The sequence below is a fragment of the Oncorhynchus kisutch genome, linkage group LG13 (assembly GCF_002021735.2).
Source record: "Oncorhynchus kisutch isolate 150728-3 linkage group LG13, Okis_V2, whole genome shotgun sequence".
Lineage (NCBI taxonomy): Eukaryota > Metazoa > Chordata > Actinopteri > Salmoniformes > Salmonidae > Oncorhynchus > Oncorhynchus kisutch.
Window position 1 is genome coordinate 62,190,671 of NC_034186.2, and position 25,237 is coordinate 62,215,907.

Genomic DNA, 25,237 nt, shown 5'->3' on the forward strand with positions numbered 1-25,237 from the left:
GGGCTGTAGTGAGTGGGACGTGGGCTGGATGGTGTATCAGAAAGACGTGGGCTGGATGGTGTATCAGAAAGACGTGGGCTGGATGGTGTATCAGAAAGACGTGGGCTGGATGGTGTATCAGAAAGACGTGGGCTGGATGGTGTATCAGAAAGACTTGGGCTGGATGGTGTATCAGAAAGACGTGGGCTGGATGGTGTATCAGAAAGACGTGGGCTGGATGGTGTATCAGAAAGACTTGGGCTGGATGGTGTATCAGAAAGACGTGGGCTGGATGGTGTATAATAAAGACTTGGGCTGGATGGTGTATCAGAAAGACTTGGGCTGGATGGTGTATCAGAAAGACTTGGGCTGGATGGTGTATCAGAAAGACTTGGGCTGGATGGTGTATCAGAAAGACTTGGGCTGGATGGTGTATCAGAAAGACTTGGGCTGGATGGTGTATCAGAAAGACGTGGGCTGGATGGTGTATCAGAAAGACGTGGGCTGGATGGTGTATCAGAAAGACTTGGGCTGGATGGTGTATCAAGAGGGATTTGGAGGCATTTAACCAACTTCAACCTGAACGTTTTGATAGACCTGTACTGCGGGGAGATGGACAGTAAAATATTCCTATTCCAGATTTCTTTTAACGCTTTTTGCACTTGTTGGACAAGTTAAGCTTCATACATAATTTATTGTTTCAGGGAATGGTAAATGTGACAAACAACCATCCCTATAATCTTAACTTTATTTGACTTTGTCAAGACACCACAGGCTCAGTTGAGGGCCTCTTGATAATTCATCAGAAATGGATGAATGTAAGATGTCGAACAGATAAATGAAAGGACAGCTATGAACATGGCATCTTCAGAATGAGTAAAATAGCATTCAGAAATGCTTGGTGCAGAGCCTGGCAGAATTCCTCAACATTGTGTAAGAATTGGTTACGTTGCACAATACACAAGGAATTCTGCGATGCTCGGAATAGAAAGCAGTGGCTAATTAAATTCTTCTACATAACTAAAAGTGACTTGATCACGAATGTTAAGATATGCATAAGGAAAACAAAATTTTCTGGGCTTCCCATTGAGTCACTGGACAAACAGAGCAGTTTGGCTGCTGGATTATGGCATGATTATTACGAGCACTACAGGCCATGTGACTATCAGGCAGCCTATGAGGTCATGGAGCAGTCAGTTCTCAGCTCCCCGAGAAGACTGTCGCCACCACCTAGCAAGCTCCCTCTAAACACCATAGTAAATAGTCATTCCCCTCTGAAGCCATGAGGACTTTTTCCAGCAAGCCAAAGAAGAGACAGATTTTAGGCAATATGGTATTTATATATTTCAATTCAGAGAAAATTAGTATCCAATGATATGCTGTATTACATTCAGGTTTAAGCCCTTAAGACTTTCATAACGAGAATTTAAATGGCAACAGGAAAAAAAAAATCTTAGAAAAGACAACAAAAAACACCACCCGATAGCAATGGAGAGAACTTCAATTCCATGAGGCTTGAGAGGTTAACAAACCAAACCAGATAAGCAGGCAAAGAAAACAAACAAAAAAGTATGGTATGCTCCTTTTCAGAAATCTCACATTGTTCCCTCATTTCTGTGTTCAGACATAATTTTTGCTTAACGGGTGTACAATGTTAAATCTCAGGTTGTGTAGGTACCCCTAGCTCACTCTCCTGAGGTGATGTCAGACAGGAAATCCAGTCCTGTCAGTTTACGGTCTCAGCGGTAATGTAGCTCTTGTTTACGACCTCTCTCCAGAGAAAGAGAGTAAAGTGCTGGTGTTTAATCCGGTCCATACATGAAGGTAAGACGAGCACAAGAGACCTGAAACAGCGGCATTTGTATAACTACATAGTATACTGTACAAAACAAACCCCAAACACTATACAAATATACAAAATCAACAGAAGTCATTTCAAAATATTCCTTAAGTGAGGTGAAAGAAGAAAAAAATAGTTGATTAAGGAAACTACAGATTATGGTAGGATTTGCATTAATATAGTTGTGCCCAATATCAGTATGTTGTTTGAGTATAATGATAAACCTTCAAGAGTGAGGGATGTAGTATTTTGAGCATCTGCAACAATACAACCTGATAATCAAAGACAATGGGGTAGGAGATTTGCATCGAAGTACTGTATGACGTCTCATGTCTTATTGCTTGCCAAAGAGATGGACTTTTATAGGGTTCTACAGTTACTTCTTAGAGAAGCTAAAAAAGAAAAAAAGGAAAGAAAAATGATCCCTTTTGTCAGTTCTGTCACTCAAACACACACACACATCTCAGGATAAACGTTCCATATTACACTGAAAGACTACAGATTAGTTCAAGTCTTTGCCACCTGTGAGCCTGACTGCTTAGATGTAAAAACAAGTTGCTTTAAAAAAAAGGAGAGAAAGGATTCCCATGGAAACACAGGAAGATAAACTATGCCCAGACTGAAAGTGATTGAATTAGATCTGTCTGTCCCAGAGTGTAAAACCAGAAATGGTTAGTGCATTTGACATTCGCTTCACAGCGTGAAAAAGTGATGGTGGTTGCGGGTAGGTCATCATTAGTCCTCCAACAAGCCTTTCACATGTCAGTGTCAGCTGACACAGACTGGCCATACCTTATAGGGAAATACAGTTGGAAGAGGGCCACAGGGGGGCAGGGACAGTCCTGGTTCCTCTGAGAGAAGTCGATGGTAGACACTTCCTGTACAGTTCCTGTGCGTTATGCAATGATTTCCCATTCTCTGTTCAGGCAAGTTCAGTTCAGCTTTATTTTCTGACAGGTCAGGATACCCTGGAACTTTGAGGGCAGGTTAGGAAGCAGTCACATACTGAGGAGACCACAGTAAGACAATGGACTGATTTCCTGATCTCCACAGGTCAAGTTTCTGCTCGCACAGCACTCTAGAGGCACTCAGTGGAGACTCCAGCCAGGAACTTGCCAAATACTTTAGATAAACCCATATCTCCAACACTGGACAGTACTCTATAAAGCATGACAATATTTTTAGGTGCATGTTTTCTATGATTTAGTAAGAAATATCTGAAGTAAAGCTTTCTAGTGCATTCACACACACCAACACAATGATCACACAAACTTCTCCCTACAGCCATTATTCAGCTTAGGGTTATACCGACAGAACACAGCCTCAAAATAGAAGTTACAGTACTAGGGTCTGATGCAATATCTCATTAAAACAGGGCTGCCCAGACAACTCACTTTCTCAGAAGGCACTGTGTGAAAATTAAGGTCTGTGTGAGGTACATTTTTGGGATGATTGAATATGTCCATTTCAAATACATGCTATTACAAGTTAAGCTGTGGAGAAAAACACTTCAACTTCAAAACTGAAAGTTGGCCACCACTCTATACTAAGACATACACACCTAGAGGAGCTTCACCATACAATCATAACGCTTTAGCTGATTTGTCATTTGAGAGGTTAGTGAAGGAGGGGTTATTTAGGTTAGAAAATAATGAAGCAGCTACAAACCTAGAAAAAAAAGCACCTATAGGTATTTTACCTGAAATATTTAAATGGGTAGGTAGACCATGTGACGTGTGACTGAATGCTAATCGCTTCTCCCTGCAGAAATATCAGCATTGAGGCATGTACCTCTTAAGGTTCATCTGTAAAAAAATATATAAAAAAAAATAAAAAAGGGGAAATGAAATCAAGACTATAATAGAAGAGGATGACATTAACAGAGAGGACAATGAGAGGACAATGAGAGGACAATGAGAGGTGCTACATGACTCCTAGCATCATTCTCTCCTGTAGTGAGGTCCACTGTTTAATGGAAAACAAAGAGGATGACTGTGGAGCACGCCATACAGGAAGCAGCCATACTACAAATAGTGTGTGGGATATTTTTACCAAACTTACTACAATTCCCATCAGGTATTTCACTATATTATCATTAAAAAGCATTAATTTCAGCTAGAAGAAAAAAACAACTTTTCTTCAAAACCCTGCTGTGGAGAGAAAAAAACTATAATTATAAGTGGAATATTGCTAATTGATTACTAAAAGGGGAAGATGGAAGGCTGTCAGGAGGGCCTTCCTCAGTCACTGCTGTCCTCCTCATCTTCGTCATCCGACACGTTGTTGAACTTTGACCCTGACCGGCTGTAGGAGTCCGAGTGTGGGCCTAAGCCCATCCCCCCTCCTGCGGAGGCCAGCTGCAGGTAACAGAACTCACACACACGGACCGGTTTGGACGACTGGCTGGGCAGCAGGAATTTCTTGTCAGAGCACGGGCCACAAACCACATAGCCGCACTTGCGGCAATGGTGGCGGCGGCTGAGGGGCGTGAACTTGATCTTCTGGCAGCGCATGCAGAGGGTGGCCTCTGAGTCTGGTATCCAGACGGCTGCGTGCTCGCCAGTCGGCGCCTTGCCGCTCTTCTCCAACAGGTCGCCCACGCACTTGCCGATGTGGCTCATCCACTCTGACTTCTCAGTAGCGGTGGCGGCGTAGACAGCGAAGGACTTGGTGGGTGTCTTGATGAGCCAGCCATTCCGCAGGTCGCCCTCGTCAGCCACCGTGTCGATGGTGACGCTCTCCAATGGGATGATGTGCTGCTTGTTGTACTTCTTCTTCTGGATGACAATGTTGCCGTACACCAGGATGTCGTTGAACAGGAAGAACTGGCGTGCCTTGGGCTTCTTGCGACACAGCTTGGTGAGCACACCCTCACCGATGAGTACGCGGCCCGGTATGACCAGTGGCTGGCCCGCTGCGCCGAAGCAGCCCTCGACTACCTGGATCCGCTTGGAGTTGGCCTCGCTGTTCGCCAGCCGGTCCACCATCTTAGCCTCGCCTGGAGCAGACAGAGAGAGGAGGGAGAGAGAGAAAACTATTGTATTTGAATGTTTTGCAAATACCCCTTCAAAGCTGTGATACAAATATTGAAAGTGGAAAAAAAGTCTCATCCTCATTGTATTTTAAGAATATGAAAAGCAATATTGGAAATATGTCAGGCAATACAGACGAATTTCAATTGAGAACCTCTGAAAAATGTCCATGAACAAGTCCTGAGTCCTCATTCACTTAGCTGCTTTATTAACTTAATAAAAGATGAAAATCCTCCTTTTTGAGTGAGCTTTATTAGACATCCTACTCCAAAATACATGAACATGTAATTATGTTATCTTCCTTTAAAACACTTCTGAAAATCGAGGACAGTTTCATTCTCTCTCTTGATCTCAATGACACCACCAGAGCATTCTATATTAACCCAAAAAGTAATTTAGCTAGTGTAATGTTACTATCTTAGTTAACAATTATCATATACAGCTATTAATAAGGTTGGCTAAAAGATAGTTAGAGGACGCAACATTGTATTTGTCCCATTACGGCAACTGTGAGAGCATGGGCGGCGCCATTGAGGCCATCTCCATTTTGAAGTAGTCAAATGTTCTTCCTCTACTACTCCTATGAGATGGTAAACAAAGTGAAAGGGTGCATACTGCCACCTGAAGTGTGCTGTTTGAACAGGTATACATTTACTGCCACCTTTTCACACAAGTATAATTCACTGGCTGATGCCTCCTGATGACCTGGATGGAATTATGTGATCCTTCCTTTACTCATGAGAAGTCCCACCCTGCTAACTACTTCAAAATGGTGAAAGTCATCAATAGCGCTGCCCATGCTAAAACGGGCTCTTGGGCTCTCGAATCCTCTCTCTCTATGGGTTGGTTACACTTCCAGGATTTCAAGTTACCTTGGAGGTTCTCGGGCAAGCTACTGAAAATCTGAGGAAGATAAGCAACTTGTTGTAACTTGTCACTCTGATCTTAAAAAGTGCGTCTCGGCAGAAATCTATATTTTATTTATATTTATTTTTTCAGTAGCGGCACCGCTGCTAAATTAATATAGGGGAAACACTGCTTCAAGGAACACACACACACAGAGAAGCAAATGCTTAGTATTAATAACTCCCATCGTCCCCACAAAATAATCTGGACAACCATTTTAATGAAGGTTGATAGCTGCAGATTAATGATGTCCACAGAAGATGGGTGTTAAAAAAGAGAAAGAGTTTAATATGGGTCTTTAAGAGATGGTTCACTGAAATGACTTAATTATGCCCTGTAAGCAGTCGATGAAGAAGGTATGACAGCCCATACTTTGGTTTAGTTCGTCTGGCACGGTTTCCACATGCTAATGTTTTAGCATTTGTGGCACAAATCCCATTCAAGTCATGGGACTGATAGCTTTTTTCCCCACACGCATCATATCCAAATCATGTGAAAGTATCCTACATTGATTGTAAAGCTCAATAAAGTCACTTATTGATGCTTTGAACATGAAGCACGAAAAATGCTAATATCAGTCCCATGACTTGGAAAATGTTGAAACTAAACCAAAGCATAGATTGCTGTGCTTTTCACCTTGTCTATAGACCGCTTACAGAGTAAGGAAACCAATATGTCATTTGGGTGAACTATCCCTTTAATGTACCAGTAGAGAATTGCACTGTGACATTATATTCTAACAGGTTCTGATGTACCAGTAGAGAATTGCACTGGGACATTATATTCTAACAGGTTCTGATGTACCAGTAGAGAATTGCACTGGGACATTATATTCTAACAGGTTCTGATGTACCAGTAGAGAATTGCACTGGGACATTATATTCTAACAGGTTCTGACGTACCAGTAGAAAAACCAAGCTGCTCCTATCTAACTTTCATAACGATGACAACCTCCGTTACTCGCTCGCCTCCTTAACCTCGCTCTCTGCCCAGAAAACACCATCTGTCTTTCCCAATCTAATTCCCTCACTCTCTCTATCCTTAGGGCACTTCCATCTGCAGCTTCACAGAACCATGGCATGAAACCAGAAAGCCCCATTTGCCCAGGAACACTAAGGTAATCTGCCTAAATGACTACCGACCCGTAGCACTCATGTCTGTAGCCATGAAGTGCTTTGAAAGGCTGGTCATGGCTCACAACATCATTATCCCAGAAACCCTAGACCCACTCCAATTTGCATACCGCCTCAGATCCCCAGATGATGCAATCTCTATTGCACTCCACAGTGCTCTTTCCCACCTGGACAAAAGGAACACCTACATGAGAATGCTATTCATTGTAGTGGAGCATGTTGAGAGCTTCAAGTTCCTTAATGTCCACATTACCAACAAACTATCATGGTCCAAGACAGTTGTGAAGAGGGCACAACAAAGCCTTATTCCCCCTCAGGAGACTGAAAGGATTTGGCATGGGTCCTCAGAGCCTAAAAACGTTATACAGCTGCACCAGGGTTTCATCCCTGCCTGGTATGTCAACTGCTCAGCACATCACCGGGGTCAAGCTTCCTGCAATCCAGGACCTATATACCAGGCGGTGTCAGAGGAAGGCCCTAAAAATTGTCAAAGACTCCACCCTAGTCATAGATGTCCTCTGCTACCACACAGCAAGCTGTACCAGAGTGCCAAGTCTAGGTCTAAAAGGCTTCTTAACAGCTTCTACCCCCAAGCCATAAGACTCTTGAACAGCTAGTCAAAAGGCTACCTCCCGCTACTCTATTATCTATGCATAGTCTCTTTAACTCTACGTACATATTACGTCAATTACCTCGACTAATCTGTGCCTCCGCACATTGACTGTACCGGTGCCCCTGTATGTAGCCTCACTACTGTTATTTTATACCTCTCATTTTGTTGGTTAAGGTCTTGTAAGTAAGCATTTCACTGTAAGGTCTACACCTGTTCTATTTGGCGTATGTGACAAATACAATGCTACCCTCATCTCTCCCACTCTTTGGAGTGAATCCAAAACTAGCAAAGCAAACACATAAGTTAATCTGCTTTGACCCAACTTCCAACAAAAGCACTGAGCGGGAGCTTGTAATTGTACATTCATATAGGTCAAAGGTAATTGATGAGAAAGACGATGGGCTGTGTTTGCCCTGTGGGCCTGTACCCTGCAAGAGGGACAGACTTCAGTTGTTTGAACTGGTGATGCACATGCATCTGATGCACATGCATCTGATGCATACAATACTATAGGCACATTATTTTTGATCACTCAATCTCAAATCAAGCCTACAGATTGCATACAGTCTACTCAACTAGGCCATCTCTTGATGTTGATACCAAGACAAATTCAAACCTAGGTACACACCTCTGGCAGATCTGTAATATGGAGTGGATCATAGCAACACAATGCCACTCCAGGCCTGGCTCCACTGTTGCTGCTCTGGGATTGTGCTAATTAGCAGCAGAAGCTAACACTAACATAAGCACTGGGGCCAAGCTACAGGCAGGGAGGGCACACAGGCTCACAGTTTTCTGTGCATTAGCCAAATAGCCCAGAGAGCTAACACTATTGACGACAGGTAATATGGAGCCATGGAGTATAGGGCCTTGTGTGCCCCTGCCTGGAGGGGATATTGTTTAGAGACATATTAGCCCTGTTAGTGAGGCCTCTCTGCCTACTGCCATGACGACAAGCTTCAGCTGCAGTCAAGAGAAAAGGAAAGGAGATGAAGGATTGTGTCAGGGAAATTAATCATAGGGAGTTAGGTTAAGAGAAAGATACAAGGCTGCTTGGTCTCTTCATTGGTACTTAATGCCCAATAGAAAGAGAGAAGGCCTAAACCTTTCAACACATGATCTTGATCTCGTTACACTGTCAACAAAAAATTCAATACTTTGCGGTGGTGAGGCTGCATGGAGGCATCGATTCAAACACCTACATGTAAATGGCAAAGGCATACGAGGACGCTTTGACATTTAGCATTGAGGCGCAAGGTTCTGCGCCCACCAGGTTAGGCGTGGTGGTTTTCATCTGAAGGGCCCAACATGTTGGGACAAAACCAACTGCCAATCCTGGTTGTGACTGTGTGAACTACTGTGACTCACCTCTGCTTTGCAAAGTTAAACACAGAGTGGAGAGGGAGGCCTATGCCATTTCAGAGAAAAGTGCTTCAGTGAGGCTATAGATTTTGCATTAACTTTATACAGTAACAGGCCTAACGTGTCTTAGGCCTATAGTACATGTAGTGCTTCAGTGGATTCAATAGATTTAGTTCCGAAGATGCAGATTTCAGCTCTCATCCAAAATAACAGCAGAATGACCTCAGTCTCACTTTCACACCGCCTCCTCTTCAGTGTGACACGCAGTAAACAGATGGGGAAGACAGAAAAACATTTCATGTTCTTTCAGCTTAGCTCGGGCCATACACCACCTTCAGCTCAACGGGTCAACCAGTGCACTGCCTGAAAGAGTAAGCACATACTGACTGAACTCATTTAGACCTTTTAATACTATGCATGTGCGTGCATGTACTTCTGCTGTCAAATAGGTTAGGGTACACAGGGTCCACTACCTAGTATCAAGTAATCTCGGAAATCCATAACTAAAATCCCACGTAATTGCATCAGATGCTTGATTAAGTTCTGGTTGCAGACTTGCCAGAAAAGATACTAGAACGAGGGGAAGCAGAGCTGTAGCTCCACCCCCTCTCCTTGCAGGTTACAGGCAAGTTTATGGGCCAAATGACCCCTCCCCTCTCTGAAATTTTAAAGATGTGCACGCACACCTGTGAAATCGTGATTTGTCCAAATGATTAGTGACAAAAGAAAATATGCACTGGAACAGGGTAATTACTCATGAGTCATCGAATCAAACACATGCGTATATCCACAAAATATTTAGTACTGTTATTAATAATGACAGATAAAAGACTCGATTTCAAGAGTAATATCAACAACAACAACAACAACAAAAATATTTTTTGCAAAAGAACTACCAAGCCAAAACACATACAGGATAACCACCTCCTCACACAAATCTAGAATCCGGTCAGACACCATGCAACAGGTGGCAACAACACTTGGGAGTGTTTTAGGTCGTCATGTGCTGATTTGTTGCTCTTGTGCCTCTTGTCTCTGAGTGGACGTACAGGTTGCCAAGTTGACAGATGGGAGAAGGTTGCCAGGTAGCAAGGTGGTGAAAACACCTCTATCCCAGCACCAGGTTGACTATGGGCTTCCCCATCACCAGCTGGTCCTTTCAGACCCTCAAACTTTCCCTCCGCCATCAGCGACACCAGATCTTGGACAGGTTGGGAAAAAGGACAACCTTTTACAGAGCACTCCTCATAGTTTTAGATGCTGGAGTAACAGGACTAAAGACTTAATTTTGAATGGCACGGTTAGCTGACGCCGACACTTGTTGCTATAGCCTACCTCGGGTTACGGGAGAAGCAGTAGCTAAAGATAAACCCATGATTAATAGATTACGAGCCCTGTCAGGTTTATTTTTCTAGCCATTTTGCCCAGAATCAGATTGAGGTTGTGAAAATACACCCAACATTATGCAGACATGAAAACAGGACTTCTTCAGAAAGTCAACACTCATGATGTTAGTTCTTCTTCTTCTCCCCACAACATTTTCTATGTGAAGTTTATATGAGTTTGTGGGGAGGGCCCAATGAACACAGTTGCCACCCTACATCTTTGTGAGGCAACATGAAGGCCAATAATGCTAACATTTTCCATAGGCAGGAGGGCATCCAAGCTACACATGGTGTAATGGTCATAATAAACTAATGGTATAGGAGGAGACACTGCCAATAAACAGCAGGTTTAAAAAGGCCTGGCTCTCATAATGAATGGTTCCTTGCCCTTCCCTTCCTGTAACGTTGAACAGAAGAGGCACTGCATGCAAAACAGTCTTCTTTCAGTCTCAAATTGGGAGACAGTTCATCTAAAAAATAATCCAAGGTTTCCCCAGATGGGTCACCATTGCAAAACAATTGTCTTCATGAAGCAGATGGAGGGAGGCAGCAGGGGACATTCAACCTTTCTCCTCAGTGCTGAGCTACAACATTTCTTAACCTAACTAACTTTCAGACACTAGAATACTCTGAGGACCACCGAGTCTGAAAGTGCAATGCAGTTCTATACCGGCCCACGTCTCATGAACTCTGGCAAGACAGAGAAGTGACTCAGATACTAAGAGAATGAAAGTGTCAGAAGGAAGAAAAGGAGAAAGAGCCATTTGTATGCTCTATCTAGAGGTCGATTAATCGGAATGGCCGATTAATTAGGGCCGATTGCGAGTTTTCATAACAAGCGGAAATCTGTATTTTTGGACACCAATTCTACAGATTAAAAACATATTTTTTTAAACACCTTTATTTAATTAGGCAAGTCAGTTAAGTACACATTCTTATTTTCAATGACGGCCTAGGAAAGGTGGGTTAACTGCCTCGTTCAGGGGCGGCAGGGTAGCCTAGTGGTTAGAGTGTTGGACTAGTAACCGGAAGGTTGCAAGTTCAAATCCCCGAGCTGTAGTTCTGCCCCTGAACAGGCAGTTAACCCACTGTTCCTAGGCCGTCATTGAAAATAAGAATTTGTTCTTAACTGACTTGCCTATTAAATAAAGGTAAAAAAAAATATTTTTTTAAAAAAAGGGGCAGAACGACAGACTTTCACCTTGTCAGCTCGGGGGATCCACTCTTGCAAACTTACAGTTAACTAGTACAACGCAATAACGACCTGTTGCACTCTACAAGGAGACTGCCTGTTACGCGAATGCAGTAAGTTGCTAGCTAGCATTAAACTTGTCTTATAAAAAACAATCAATCATAATCACTTAACTACACATGGTTGATGATATTACTAGATATTATCTAGCGTGTCATGCGTTGCGTATAATCTGACTGAGCATACAAGCATCTGACTGAGCGGTGGTAGGCAGAAGCAGGCACATAAACATTCATTCAAACAGCACTTTCGTGCGTTTTGACAGCAGCTCTTCGTTGTGCGTCAAGCATTGCCTGTTTATGACTTCAAGCCTATCAACTCCCGAGATGAGGCTTGTGTAACCGAAGTGAAATGGCTAGCTAGTTAGCGCACGCTAATAGCGTTTCAAACGTCGCTCGCTCTGAGCCTTGGAGTGGTTGTTTCCCTTGCTCTGCATGGGTAACACTGCTTCGAGGGTGGCTGTTGTCGATGTGTTCCTGGTTCGAGCACAGGTAGGGGCGAGGAGAGGGACGGAAGCTATACTGTTACACTGGCAATACTAAAGTGCCTATAAGAACATCCAATAGTCAAAGGTTAATGAAATACAAATGGTATAGAGAGAAATAGTCCTATAATTCCTATAATAACTACAACCTACAACTTCTTAACTGGGAATATTGAAGACTCGTGTTAAAAGGAACCACCAGCTTTCATATGTTTTCATGTTCTGAGCAAGGAACTGAAAAGTTAGCTTTCTTACATGGCAAATATTGCACTTTTACTTTCTTCTCCAAAACTTTGTTTTTGCATTATTTAAACCAAATTGAACATGTTTCATTATTTATTTGAGGCTAAATTGATTTTATTGATGCATTATATTAAGTTAAAATAAGTGTTCATTCAGTATCGTTGTAATTGTCATTATTACAAATACATTGTAATTTAAAAAACCTTTAAAGTATTATTTATTTATTTATTTATTATTATTTTAAATGGGCCGATTAATCGGTATCGGCTTTTTTGGTCCCCCCAATAATCGGTATTGAAAAATCATAATCGGTCGATCTCTAGCTCTATCCCAAACAGAAACCTCCAAAACAAGCAAATCGATTAAGAGGGTTCAGTTGCTGACAAGGATGCTGCTGCTTTTGCATATGAGAGGTCAAAGACAGGCAGAAACTGCTTCGCCAATAGAAATCCCCGATCACGCTAGTAGGTGACGTCATGGCAACATTGGCTAGCTAAGCTCATGCGTAAAAACACGTCAGCGGCTCTAACAGTCGTCTGGTGCACAACTGCACATGTGCAGGCCATCAAAGTAAAGGTACTCCTTCAATATAAAGTTGTTTTTGACGAAAATGAAAACGTGTGTCACTTTCACAAGGTTGGAGTAATAACATGTTCAACTACTAATTAAGACTTCTCAAACACCAAACCACGCCCTGCTCAGTCTATTTCGCAAGCGTTCCTGGAAGCCTCGCAATGTTGCACCTCTGGGTGCAAGAAACTCTTGTGGCGTGGTAGCTTAACAACGTCACTGTTGGGGGGGGGGGGCTCATGTTTTATGCACAGTTTGTTTTATGTTTTATGCACATGTTTTATGCACAGTTTGTTTGCCACAGCCGCCTCCTACAGAGGAAGTAATTACCTTGCACACATTAATCTAAAGAGATGAGCATCAAGTTATTTTTATACCTTTCACCAAAACACGAATTCATGACCTTAAAGCAGAAACCAGCAGTTAAAACAATAAAGCGACCTCCCCAGAAGTTTCAGTAAAAAGTTAAGGGATAGGGCATGAGAAATGTAACCACTCAAATTCAGAGCTATGGATGCAAGGATTCACCATCCATGATGTCAAAATTATAGTTTTAACCATGTTAAGGCTATATAGGGTTTTTATTTACTTTGTTGACAAAGATTGGGAGTAAAACATGTTTATATTTGGGGTTATGATAGGGCACGACAGTTGAACTTAAGTCATTTATAAGTTATATTCTTCAAGAATTAAATGGGTACATAAAATTAAATTTACACTGAGTGTACAAAACATTAAGAACACCTGCTTTTTCCATGACAGACTGACCAGGTGAATCCAGTTGAAATCAATGATCCCTAATTGATGTCACTTCAAAATCTGTGTAGATGAAGGGGAAGAGATGGGTTAAAGGACTTTTATGCCTTCAGACAATTGAGACATGAATTGTGTATGTGCCATTCAGAGGGTGAATAGGCAAGACAACAGTTTGAAGTGCCTTTGAACGGAGTATGGTAGTAGGTGCCAGGTGCACCGGTTTGTGTCATGAACTGCAACACAGCTGGGTTTTCCAATAGTTTCCTGTGTGTATCAAGAATGGTTCACCACCAAAAGGACATCTAGCCAACTGTGGAAAATATTGGCGTCAAAACGGCATAGCATCCCTGCGGAACCCTTACGACACCTTGGAGAATCCATGTTCTGAGGGCAAAATTGAGGCTGTTCTGGGGGGGGGGGGGGGGGGGTGCAACACAATATTAGGAAGGTGTTCTTAATGTTTTGTACACTCAGTGTATAAGTCTAAAATGGATGTAGAAATTGCTGATTACCCCTTTAATTGAAGGAAGCATTGCATTGGATGAAAGATGGAGGATAGCATAATTCAACCAGACAGGAAGAGAATATCCGCCTCAAGCATTTCAGCTATTAAAGTGAAAGTATGTCTGCCAAGCTCATGATTCACAACACCTTGGACCATGTAGCACAGGTTGTATGAGGATAAGCACACCCTCACTGTATATGTGACACATTTGACTTCCCCACCACCAGCAGCAGGTGTTTATGTAAGCTGAAGTACAGTACAGCTATAGGCCTATGCCTCCTCACTGAGAACGAATGTCACCAGTGACCAGACACCTCCAAAATAATTTAGGCTACTACTTCACTACACCCAACTCTGCTCTTCCTTCTCCTCCAATCCAAATCTCCTCTTATATCGTGCTGAGGTGATTCTACTAGCGTCACTGCTTTTTGGTAACAGTAGTAGACTCAATTTCACAGAGTTGTTCCATTTGGTATCAAATTCTCCTCATTTTAAGGATGGCAGGAAGTCCAAGAACCAGAGGACCACGAGCTGTCCACTCCACAGCCAGGCCCAATCACCAAGGACAGAACTTACCAGACAGCCAGAAAAAAATATGTTGAGTCCTTGGGACTGAGAAGTACCACTGCACTGTAGTGTAGCACAGTACACCAAACTTTCAGTACTTTTTCAATAATAGAACATGAAAACCAGTTTGTTACTTTCGGTACTTCTGTCAGTCTCAAACGTGCCTCATGTCGTCTACTGATTGAGAGAGGATAAAGTATGTCTATCAGGGCAGCAGATGTCCCCTTATAGCGGGAGAGCACCGTGCCTGCTCCACTTACTCTTCGCTAGCCTGGCCTGAGGAACCACTGCACTCATTAGCATTACAGGCTAGAACACTTGCAAGAAGATACTTCCGAGGGGCACAACGGTCTAATGTACTGCATCTCAGTGATAGAGGCATCACTACAGACCCTGGTTCGGTTCCAGGCTGTATCACAACCGGCTGTGATTGAGAGTCCCATAGGGCGGCGCACAATTGGCCCAGCGTCGTCCGGGTTAGGGTTTGGCCTGAGGTAGGTCATCATTGTAAATAAGAATTTGTTCTTAACTGACTTCCCTAGTTAAATAACTACAAATTATAGGCCAACATTCCTTGCTAGCTGAAGCAAACATCAATTCACTACCTTAGTAACATGCTTCTGATAATATGTAAACGTTAAGGCAAAATATTGCTGATTTCAAAGCTGATTGACACGAATAACTTTACATTTTCATTGTCTCCCCCGATTCACATATCTGTTCTCTAGCCTCGAACTGACTGTGTGTGAATGAAGTCAAGAGTCTTAAGAGACTTTTATATAAATAAAAAGCAGCAAATGTTGATCAGTATAATAAAATATGCCCCAAATGATTTTCATCTGTAGCCGCATGGAATCAGCCAAAAATAAGCTCAATAACTCTTGCATGCACACACTCCTATTGAATATGCATTAACCTGTACCGTGGATAGGCCTAGGTTACATCTTGATTTACCCAGTCTATCAATAATCTAAAGACCTCAAATTCAACTCTGGAGCTTGAAGCCAGTTCCACTGCTTTTTTCCCCTCTAACCAGGGACTGATTTAGACCTGGGACACAAGGTGTGTGCAATTAATGATCAGGTAGAACAGAAAGCCAGCAGGCTCTGGACCTCGTAGGGTACGAGTTGAATACCCCTGGGAATAGAGATTTACTAGGGATCTAAACATGCATTGATCCCCGGTTTAAATGTTTAAGATATGACTGCATCGGTTGGAGGGACCCCAAACCGACCGGTCAGAAGATCCATTAAAACGTTGATCAAAGGCCATTACTTTCTTCTTACCTTCCAAAAATACCTAATCTTTGTGACAACTGATGTCTCCTCTCCTTCAGTGTCGAGCATGTAACGGTGTTGACAATCACTGATCAACAAGTAATTTTGCACGCCGAACAACCAGAGCTGGGACAGTAAACCGAAAATAATCAAAGCCGACCATACCAATCACTTATCGCAGGCATTTCGCTGATATCGTTCATTACGATATGTAGCCTATACTAGAGAAATGTGAAGTTTGCCAATATAGGTGATCGCTAATGGAACAATTGATGGCTGCAACCATAAAACTAGTAGCTGTAGTTTAAAGTTTAAAAAATTTATAAAAAACTTGTTCACATTCATGTTTGAAATGTATTGTTGTATTTAATCGCATCAATAAAGGCAATTTAAAATCGCATTATGGATTACCAACAACCCCAGGCAATATCAGTAGATTAGTCAAACTGTGTACACTGCGTCCCGCGAGGCCTGGCTTGTGCTATATTAGGCTTTTTTAGTTGATTGACCACCAATGTAATTTGCTAGGTTATTGTTAATCAAATGAGCTGTTGAAAACAGTGTTTTACCGGAATAAAGTAGCAGACCTGCTGACTATAGCCAACCTGCTGACTATAGCCAACCTGCTGATCGGGGCTTAAGCTAGATTTTTTATTGATTGTTCAGGTTCACCATCAGCAACAGTTTTGATAGTTTTCTTTAAACAAAATCAATGTATATGGTCATTTTTAGATATGATATTATAAACTTTATCCTGCATAAACGATGTTTGCAATAATTTTGCTACCCGCACTGCATGGGCAAAGCGGCAGGAGATACATATTTAATTTTGTTTTTTTTTATCAAAAAAGGTCTAACCATTCAATTGAGACACGGCTGAAATCCAAAGTTGTGCTATATAGTCATTGGCTATGTCATAGCTAATTTGTAACCATGAATATTGATACATTACTAGGTCAAACACTTTGAATTTGCAAAAATTACAAATTAATTAGTGGGTGATGGGGATTTCAGATCTAATGTTTAGGGACAAAAAGCAAACATTATCCCCATTATCTGATAGTGGGGTGGTAGATGCCGACATAAATCATAGACACACACACACACACACACACACACACACAGACACAGTGAGAGGTCAGCTCAGACAGATTCAGCTTAAAGGCACCCAGCTCAAACTCCATTAGAATTTAGAATGGAAAACGAATGTGCTTATACAACAAATGTTAGTGCATCGAATTGTTTCTCTAATCAAACCAAATCGTTTAAAACCAAAAAAAGCTGCACATCCCTAAGATTTACCATTCAAATAAATGATTACCTTTAGGTAATTCGTTATTTTTTTTACCAAAACTCAAATTGTAATGCAATGATATTGAACTCAAAAGATCTGTCTAGGTCAAGTGACATTGTGACTTTGGCTGATATGCCTTCTTTATTTGTTGTGGTATCGAGTAACTAAGTCAAAAAAATTCTGGCATCGTGACAACACTACCGCACTGTGTTATCATCAGCTTACAACAAACAACTTCAGCCTTGTAGAGGACACACTCCTGGCTTACCATGAGCACAGCATGTCTACACAGAGGATTACATGATCTCAATATGAGATAAGGGGGTTGTAAATATATTGTGTCAAGTGGCCGTTTATGTGATATCTAAACAGGTGTGCAGTGCAGCCACATCCACCTGTTGAATAGGACAGGGCTAAGTTAAGGTCAAACCCCTCACTGCAAATATAGGGGGTGACCTTTCAAAACAAGCCATTGGACCTAATAGCCTCTGATGATATAGTGGCATGATGGCATTCTCACTTCACATTTCGGGTACTACAGTTGATATGGTACCCTTCCCCAGATCTGTGCCTCGACACAATCCTGTCTCGGGGCTCTACGGACAATTTCTTCAACCTTGGTTTTTGCTATGACATATACTGTCAACTGTGGGACCTTGTATAGACAGGTGTGCACAACTTCCCAAATCATGTCCAATTAATTGAATTTACCACAGGTAGACTCCAATCAAGTTGTATAAACATCTCAAGGATGATCAATGGAAACAGGATGTTTTGAGTCTCATTGCAAAGGGACTGAATACTTTGTAAATAAGATTTGTATTTTATTTTTAATACATTTCCAAAAATTACTTAAAACCTGTTTCGTTGTCATTAAGAGGTATTGTGTGTAGATTGATGAGTAAAAATGTACATAATCCATTTTAGAATAAGGCTGTAACAAAATGTGGAAAAGGGGAAGGGGTCTGAATAGTTTCTGAATGCACTGTGAAATCCCAATAGAGAATGCCAACTAAATGCTAAAGAGCGCATTGTAAACATTTTGTACAGTTTCGGACCTAAAGAAGTAACTCAAAAATACTACTCACTCATTTTGCTGCACGCACAAAACTAATATTTGCCCACAAGGCTCTTGATCCAGGAGGGGATTCTCTGCTGTTACCAAGCGAATGCTTGATTTAGGAATAAGCTAACCACTTAGCTAGATAGCTAACTAGCTACTAAATTTGCCCACCAAATGCACAACTGCAGACATATAGCACATTTTAGATGTAACATACGTTATAAAATATATCTAGCTGGCAAACATTTAGCTGTGAATTCCATACTGTAATTAGATCCCCTGGCGCATGCTGCACAACAGTGAGTGACTCACAAAGGTCCAGTCTCTCGTCGTTTTCTTGTAAACAAACACCATGTGACACGTGACTGGGGACTACCGTAAACTTCATAAGAATGTGACAGACGAACTGAAGAACGCAATGTTCTTTATTTCCTATAGTATTGCACAAGTTAACTGCAGGTATTTACTTAAAAAGTATCTACAAATATATCCCGTGGCTTTTCCAATAGCAACAAGGTTTTATTTGAATTTCAGTCTAACCTTTGTTAGGGGACCTCTACCTTTGGGTGAAGGTGTGGAGTGGGACATTCCACGGTGTAAACTATTACAGTGAAGCCACCTGGTGATAGGCTAAATTATAACCTTGCGCAGGTGAGAGTTTAAAAAAATAAACACTGGTTATGGAGGGACAAAAACAAAAAGAAACACCCTACTCTTAAAATGGCAAATAATTATTCAGCTACTATTCTCTACTGAGAACCTTGGAGGGAAAGCTTTAGTCATTGCCATAACTTGCTGACTCAGAAGCTAGTAAAAAAAAAAAGCATTAAGCAGAAAGTATGTTAAATTTGACTAGAGGAGGGGAAGCCATCCCCCAGTGTTGTGGGCTAGGCTATATAAAACCTCTGAATCAATTTAATGGAGCAGGAAATGGACCATGGGATTCGATTTGAATTGATTGAAATCATTGAAAGATTGTCTTTGACTAAGTGACTGACCCAAATTGACGTCAGCTGCCTCTCAGGCCAAAAGTTGACACGCTATATACAGTTGAAATCGGAAGTTTACATACACCTTAGTCAAATACATTTAAACTCAGTTTCACAATTCCTGACATTTAATCCTAGTAAAAATGCACTCTTAGGATCACCACTTTATTTTAAGAATGTGAAATGTCAATAATAGTAGAAAGAATGTTTTATTTCAGCTTTTATTTCATCACATTCCCAGTGGGTCAGAAGTTGACATGCACTCAATTAGTATTTGGTAGCATTTCCTTTAAAATTGAACTTGGGTCAAATGTTTCAGGTAGCCTTCCACAAGCTTCCTACAATAAGTTGGGTGAATAATTGCCGATTCCTCCTGACAGAGCTGGTGTAACAGTCAGGTTTGGAGGCCTCCTTGCTCGCACACTTTTTCAGTTCTGCCCACAAAATGTCTATGGGATTGAGGTCAGGGCTTTGTGATGGCCACTCCAATACCTTGACTTTGTTGTCTTAAGCCATTTTGCCACAACTTTGCAAGTATGCTTGGGGTCATTGTCCATTTGGAAGACCCATTTGTGACCAAGCTTTAACTTCCTGACTGATGTCTTGAGATTTGTTGCTTCAATAGATCTACATAAATGTTCCCTTTGTGAAGTGCACCAGTCCCCCCTGCAGCAAAGCACCCCCACAACATGATTCTGCCACCCCCGTGCTTCACGGCTGGGATGGTGTTCTTCGGCTTGCGAACATCCCCCTTTTTCCTCCAAACATAACGATGGTCATTATGGCCAAACAGTTCTATTTTTGTTTTATCAGACCAGAGGACATTTCTCCAAAAAGTACGATCTTTGTCCCCATGTGCAGTTGCAAACCGTAGTTTGGCTTTTTTTATGGCGGTTTTGGAGCAGTGGCTTCTTCCTTCCTTCCTTACTTTTGTACCCGTTTCCTCCAGCATCTTCACAAGGTCGTTTCTGTTGTTCTGGGAATGATTTGCACTTTTCGCACCAAAGTACGTTCATCTCTAGGAGACAGAATACGTCTCCTTCCTGAACGTTTTGACGGCCCCATGGTGTTTATACTTGCGTACTATTGTTTGTGCAGATGAACGTGGTACCTTCTGGTGTTTGGAAATTGCTCCCAAGGACGAACCAGACATGTGGGGGTCTACAATATTTTTTCTGAGGTCTTGGCTGATTTCCTTTTGATTTTCCCATGATGTCAAGCAAAGAGTCACTGAGTTTGAAGGTAGGCCTTGAAATATGTCCGCAGGTACACCTCCAATTGACTCAAATTATGTCAATTAGCCTATCAGAAGCTTCTAAAGCCATGACATAATTTTCTGGAATTTTCCAAGAGGTTTAAAGGCGCAGTCAACTTAGTGTATGTAAACTTCTAACCCACTGGAATTGTGATACAGTGAATTATAAGTGAAATAATCTGTCTGTAAACAATTGTTGAAAAAATTACTTGTGTCATGCACAACGTAGATCTCCTAACCGACTTGCAAAAACTAAAGTTTAACAAGAAATTTGTGGAGTGGTTGAAAAGCGAGTTTTAATGACTCCAACCAAAGTGTATGTATACTTCCGACTTCAACTGTATGATCCAAGTACCTTTTTGTCTCAAAATTATTTTTTAGGCTGACAACAATAGGCTGACAACATAATTTCCAGCACTACAATTTCCAGTACAGGAAGCGTGGGAGCTTTAGTAAGTCTATGCATTAGCTCAGCATCATACCGCTCACGGGGTTGTAAAATCACCATGGAGATCAAGAGTCCGACTGACACGCCTCTTTCCGACCGAGTTGTGGTACAGGTCAAAGGGTACTGTGTCATGTGGTTGACCCTTAAGCTCTCTGCTTCTATGTGGAGAAGTTGTTACTCATACCACTCACTCAGAAAGCTATGATCGCTCCCTCAGCAGCAGGCAACAGCATTCACTACAGATTGATGTTTAGAGTGAAAAAAAAGGGTAGCTGCTCTCCATATGCGGTTTGAGTATTAACACATGCTATTTTCTGATGACATGTGAAATGGCTGCTCTTCCAAACTCTTTCCAGGTTTTTGGTAGCGCTCGTTAAACTCAACCATAGGAGCAGAACCAGCAAGAGCGAGGAGTTTGGCTACACAGGAATGCACCATAACAACATCTGTTACACTCCTTCAGATGTGCTCATTCGTTCATCATATTCACTCCTGGGACATTTTAATACAAAAGGTAGCAGAGAACGGTAAAAAGTTGAGTGGTACGGCTTGCAGTTAGCCACTTTGAATAAAACTGTCTTCTAATAGCAATAAAAAACTAGGCTACTCATGTCCCATCTTGCTAACTGTTTGCTTACCTCCCATTTGGATAAAAGTGAAGTTCTAACAACTGAAATCCTCTCACAGAAGTGAAGCTCTCAAGTGAAATCCTCTCACAGACATACAAAGACAATAAATCAGAAGTAAAAGGCATTGCAAAAGTGAGTCTGAATTGTGCCTTTTCAAAAACATCAGGTGGGAGGCAGGCACAACAAATGCAGAAGTGAAACGCATAATATGAAGAACCCTCCTGTTGGGACAGGAAACTATTTACCAATACATTATAGGCCTTTCTGTGACAGAACTACTTTCTGGTGAGAAAGATGAGCACAATTGACATACACTACACTGCATCCATCACTTTAGCAAGTTAACAATATTTGTGAGCTGCTAAAGCGACTGCAACCTATTTGTTTCAGAGTGGGAAGTATTCTAGTGTATTTAATCTGCATCCATTTATAAACAGGGTCATATTGGATTAAATGTATTGGATTACAGAAACCAGAGCAACATCCTGTGTGGCAGAGCAGCTAGTTACCTGAGGCTGGGATGAGTCCTCCTGGGCAAGTCGATTGCATTTAGCCTCACCTAGGCCTAGCTCATAGAATACGTTTTTTACACTGTTAAGCTAAAAAAAAAAAAACAAGGGACAAAACCGCTGTCAAAAGACTACTTGTAGGTGCTTCTTTGCAGATGCACATTTCATGCATTGCCTCTGACCACGCGAAACTACGAGGGGAAAAATATGACAGCATCTGTATTCAATAGGCAATAGCCTATTGACACACTTGCACAACATTGTCCTTTTGCTACTCTACAGTAAAGTGAGCAGTATCAGGCACTGGGCAGTAGTGTGTGTGTGTGTGTGTGTGTAAAAGCAACAGCTAGATACCTCTAATTTTAACATAATTGTACAACGCTGATGCTCCGACCTGGTGAAAATATAGCTAGCTAATGTCGTAATCACAATTTCTTAATCCTGATCCTAGTGACTGAATATGGCACCTGCTTGGCATCCAAGTGCAAGGTGTTAATGGTAGTACGTACGGCCCAGAACATCACTGGGGACAAGCTCCCTGCCATCCAAGTCCCTAAAAAAATTGTCAAAGACTCCAGCCACCCAGGTCATAGACTGTTCGTTCTGCTATTGCACAGCAAGCAGGACCGATGCACGAGGTCTGGAACCAAAAGGACCCTGAACGGCTTCTACCCCCAAGCCATAAGACTGGTAAATATTTAACCAAATGGCTACCCGGACTATCTGCATTGGCCCTTTTTACACCAATTCTTTTGACTCATATACGCTGCTGCTACTGTTAATTATCTATCCCGTTGCATAGTAAATTTACACATCTACCTCAATTACCTCGTACCCCTGCACATCGACTCGGTACCCCATGTATATAGCTAAGTTATCATTACTCATTATGTATTTATTCCTCGTGTTACAATTTTTCAATTGTTTATCAATTTCTCTCTCTGCATTGTTGGGAAGGGCCCTTAAGAAAGCATTGATTCTAAATTGCAGTACGGTTCTAGAAACAGAAATCCCTCTATTTACATCTCACAACAAAATAATTTCACAAATACACACTTACTGTACAATGTTTTAACCGGTTAACACAGTTGCTTGCACCCGACAGTATTTTTCAGTGACAAGATGTTTGTTACACACAGATGTCAGTGATGCAGATAGCTAATTAGCACAAGTTGTTAGTCCACTCTTGTCTTCCATAAACTAGTGATGTTACGTTTAATACTGGCGCGCCAAGGCAATCGCTAAGCAGTTTATTTTGAAGCAGTGTGCAGATGCTTTATCAAAGGCACGTGATCAATGACGTCCGAAGCTTCTTTTCATCATACCTAATTAAATACAAATAATAATTTGTAAGTCAGTTAAGTACAAATTCTTATTTACAATGACGGCCTACCGGGGAACAGTGTGTTAACTGCCTTGTTCAAGGGCAGAACGATAGATTTTTACCTTGTCAGCTCAGGGATTGACCAAGCAACCTTTTGGTTACTGACCCAACGCTCTAACCATTAGGCTACCTGGCGCCAAACACCTGATTGTTTTGGGAGATGACAAAAAGCTTAGACTGTGCCGTGCTGTGTGGGATGTCATCTATAATAAATTGGCTGTGCTAAATTGTTTTGACTACCAGGTGCCACTAGTGTGCATGCAGTGTCGATCAAAGCCTCGAGTAATGAACCTATGACACAATTGGCTGGAAATGTGCAAAGCTTCAGGAAGCTTTGTTTCCCCATCACTACTGAAAACAAGCGGTGTAACATGGAAATATGTCTCTGTGGGAGCCATAACCCTATAAAAGGTGTGTGTAATTTAACCTTTGTTTGTAGGAAATTATTTCTCGATGATATACAGTGGTGTTAAGTACTTAAGTAAAAAATAATTTAAAGTACTACGGTAGTAGTTTTGGGGTATCTGTACTTTACGGTTTATATTTTTGACAACTTTTACGAAACTACATTCCTGAACAACATGTACCTTTTACTCCATACATTTTCCCTGACAGCCAAAAGTACTCGTTACACTTTCACAGGAAAATGGTCCAATTGACACACTTATCAAGAGAACATCCCTGTTCATCCCTACTGTCTCTGATTTGATATTTTGGCAATTCAAATTACTTTTGATAGCTACTTAAGTATATTTAATACCAAATACTTTGACTTTTACTCAAGTTGTATTTTACTCGGTGACTTCCATTTTACTTGAGTCATTTTCTATTAGGCTATATTTACGTTTACTCAAGTATGACAATTGAGTACTTTTTTCCACCTGCTGACATGAAAGATACGTACTTTGTGTTTTCAAAACCCTACCGCAAACGATGCGTTAACGTTTAGAACAAGCGTCGGGGCTCTTAAACAAAACACCCCCAGTCAGACGATACTATCGTCAATGGGCGCTAATAAGATAGTTCGCTAACGACGTCTATGGTGTACTGGTTAACTAGCTAACATTAGCTACTAGTTTAAGATGACTCGCGTGTTTAACTTGGCTAATGTTCTCAATATAATTCATAATTGGTGTATAGATCAACTTAGTTAGTTGCTAGCTAAGCTCATTAGCCACAATGTTAATGCAAAGGCTAGCTAAATCCTCCATTCGGTCCCGTTTCCAACTTACTAGCTAACTTAGCTGCTGTAGTGTTAGCGCAGTGCAGTGGACAAGTGGTGAGTTAACTTTGGCTAGCTACAGTAGCTGTGACTATGGCTAAGAATATAACACAAATAGTGAGATATCATTCCAACAAAGCACATACCCGACTTTAACTTCGGCCAGCAATTTACAAGTAACTTGTAGCTTCGTTTTAATGAAATTCCACACTTGTCAGTCGCCCTCTACCTTGCTGTCCGCGGGTAGCGGCTCACTCGTTGCCTTGAAAGTAATAACAATATGGCTACAGGGAGTAGTGGCGTCACTTGACTTGTTCAAAAAAATATGGGAGTGAGTGCTGAACTGGGACGTGCAGTCATAAACAGGACGAGTCGGGGATATTGTGGCTCACTGGCGTACAATGGTTTTTGGTCTTTATTTGTCTTATCCATAATTTGTTTTAGGATTAGTCAACAGACCCTGTTGTAAAAGTAGGCAGGCTACTCCACTAGTAAACTGGGATCTAACAATAGTAGAGAAGATGGACTCCCTACTGAGTA

General features: G+C 41.6%; 1 protein-coding gene across 2 annotated transcripts; it reads right to left on the reverse strand.

Annotated features, from left to right (window-relative positions):
* Positions 1 to 1,297: 1,297 nt before the first annotated feature.
* On the reverse strand, positions 1,298 to 25,002 carry plekhf2 (pleckstrin homology domain containing, family F (with FYVE domain) member 2). Of its 2 annotated transcripts, none has more exons than XM_020498014.2 (2): positions 24,844 to 25,002; positions 1,298 to 4,817 (listed from the first exon to the last, which is right to left on the reverse strand). In XM_020498014.2, the coding sequence occupies exon 2, from the start codon at positions 4,804 to 4,806 to the stop codon at positions 4,060 to 4,062; it is 747 nt and encodes a 248-aa protein (XP_020353603.1). In that variant the 5' UTR covers positions 4,807 to 4,817; positions 24,844 to 25,002; the 3' UTR covers positions 1,298 to 4,059. The 2 variants fall into 2 exon arrangements, with proteins under 2 accessions (XP_020353603.1, XP_020353602.1); XM_020498013.2 differs by lacking the exon at positions 24,844 to 25,002 and adding an exon at positions 18,287 to 18,640.
* Between the last annotated feature and the right edge of the window lie 235 nt (positions 25,003 to 25,237).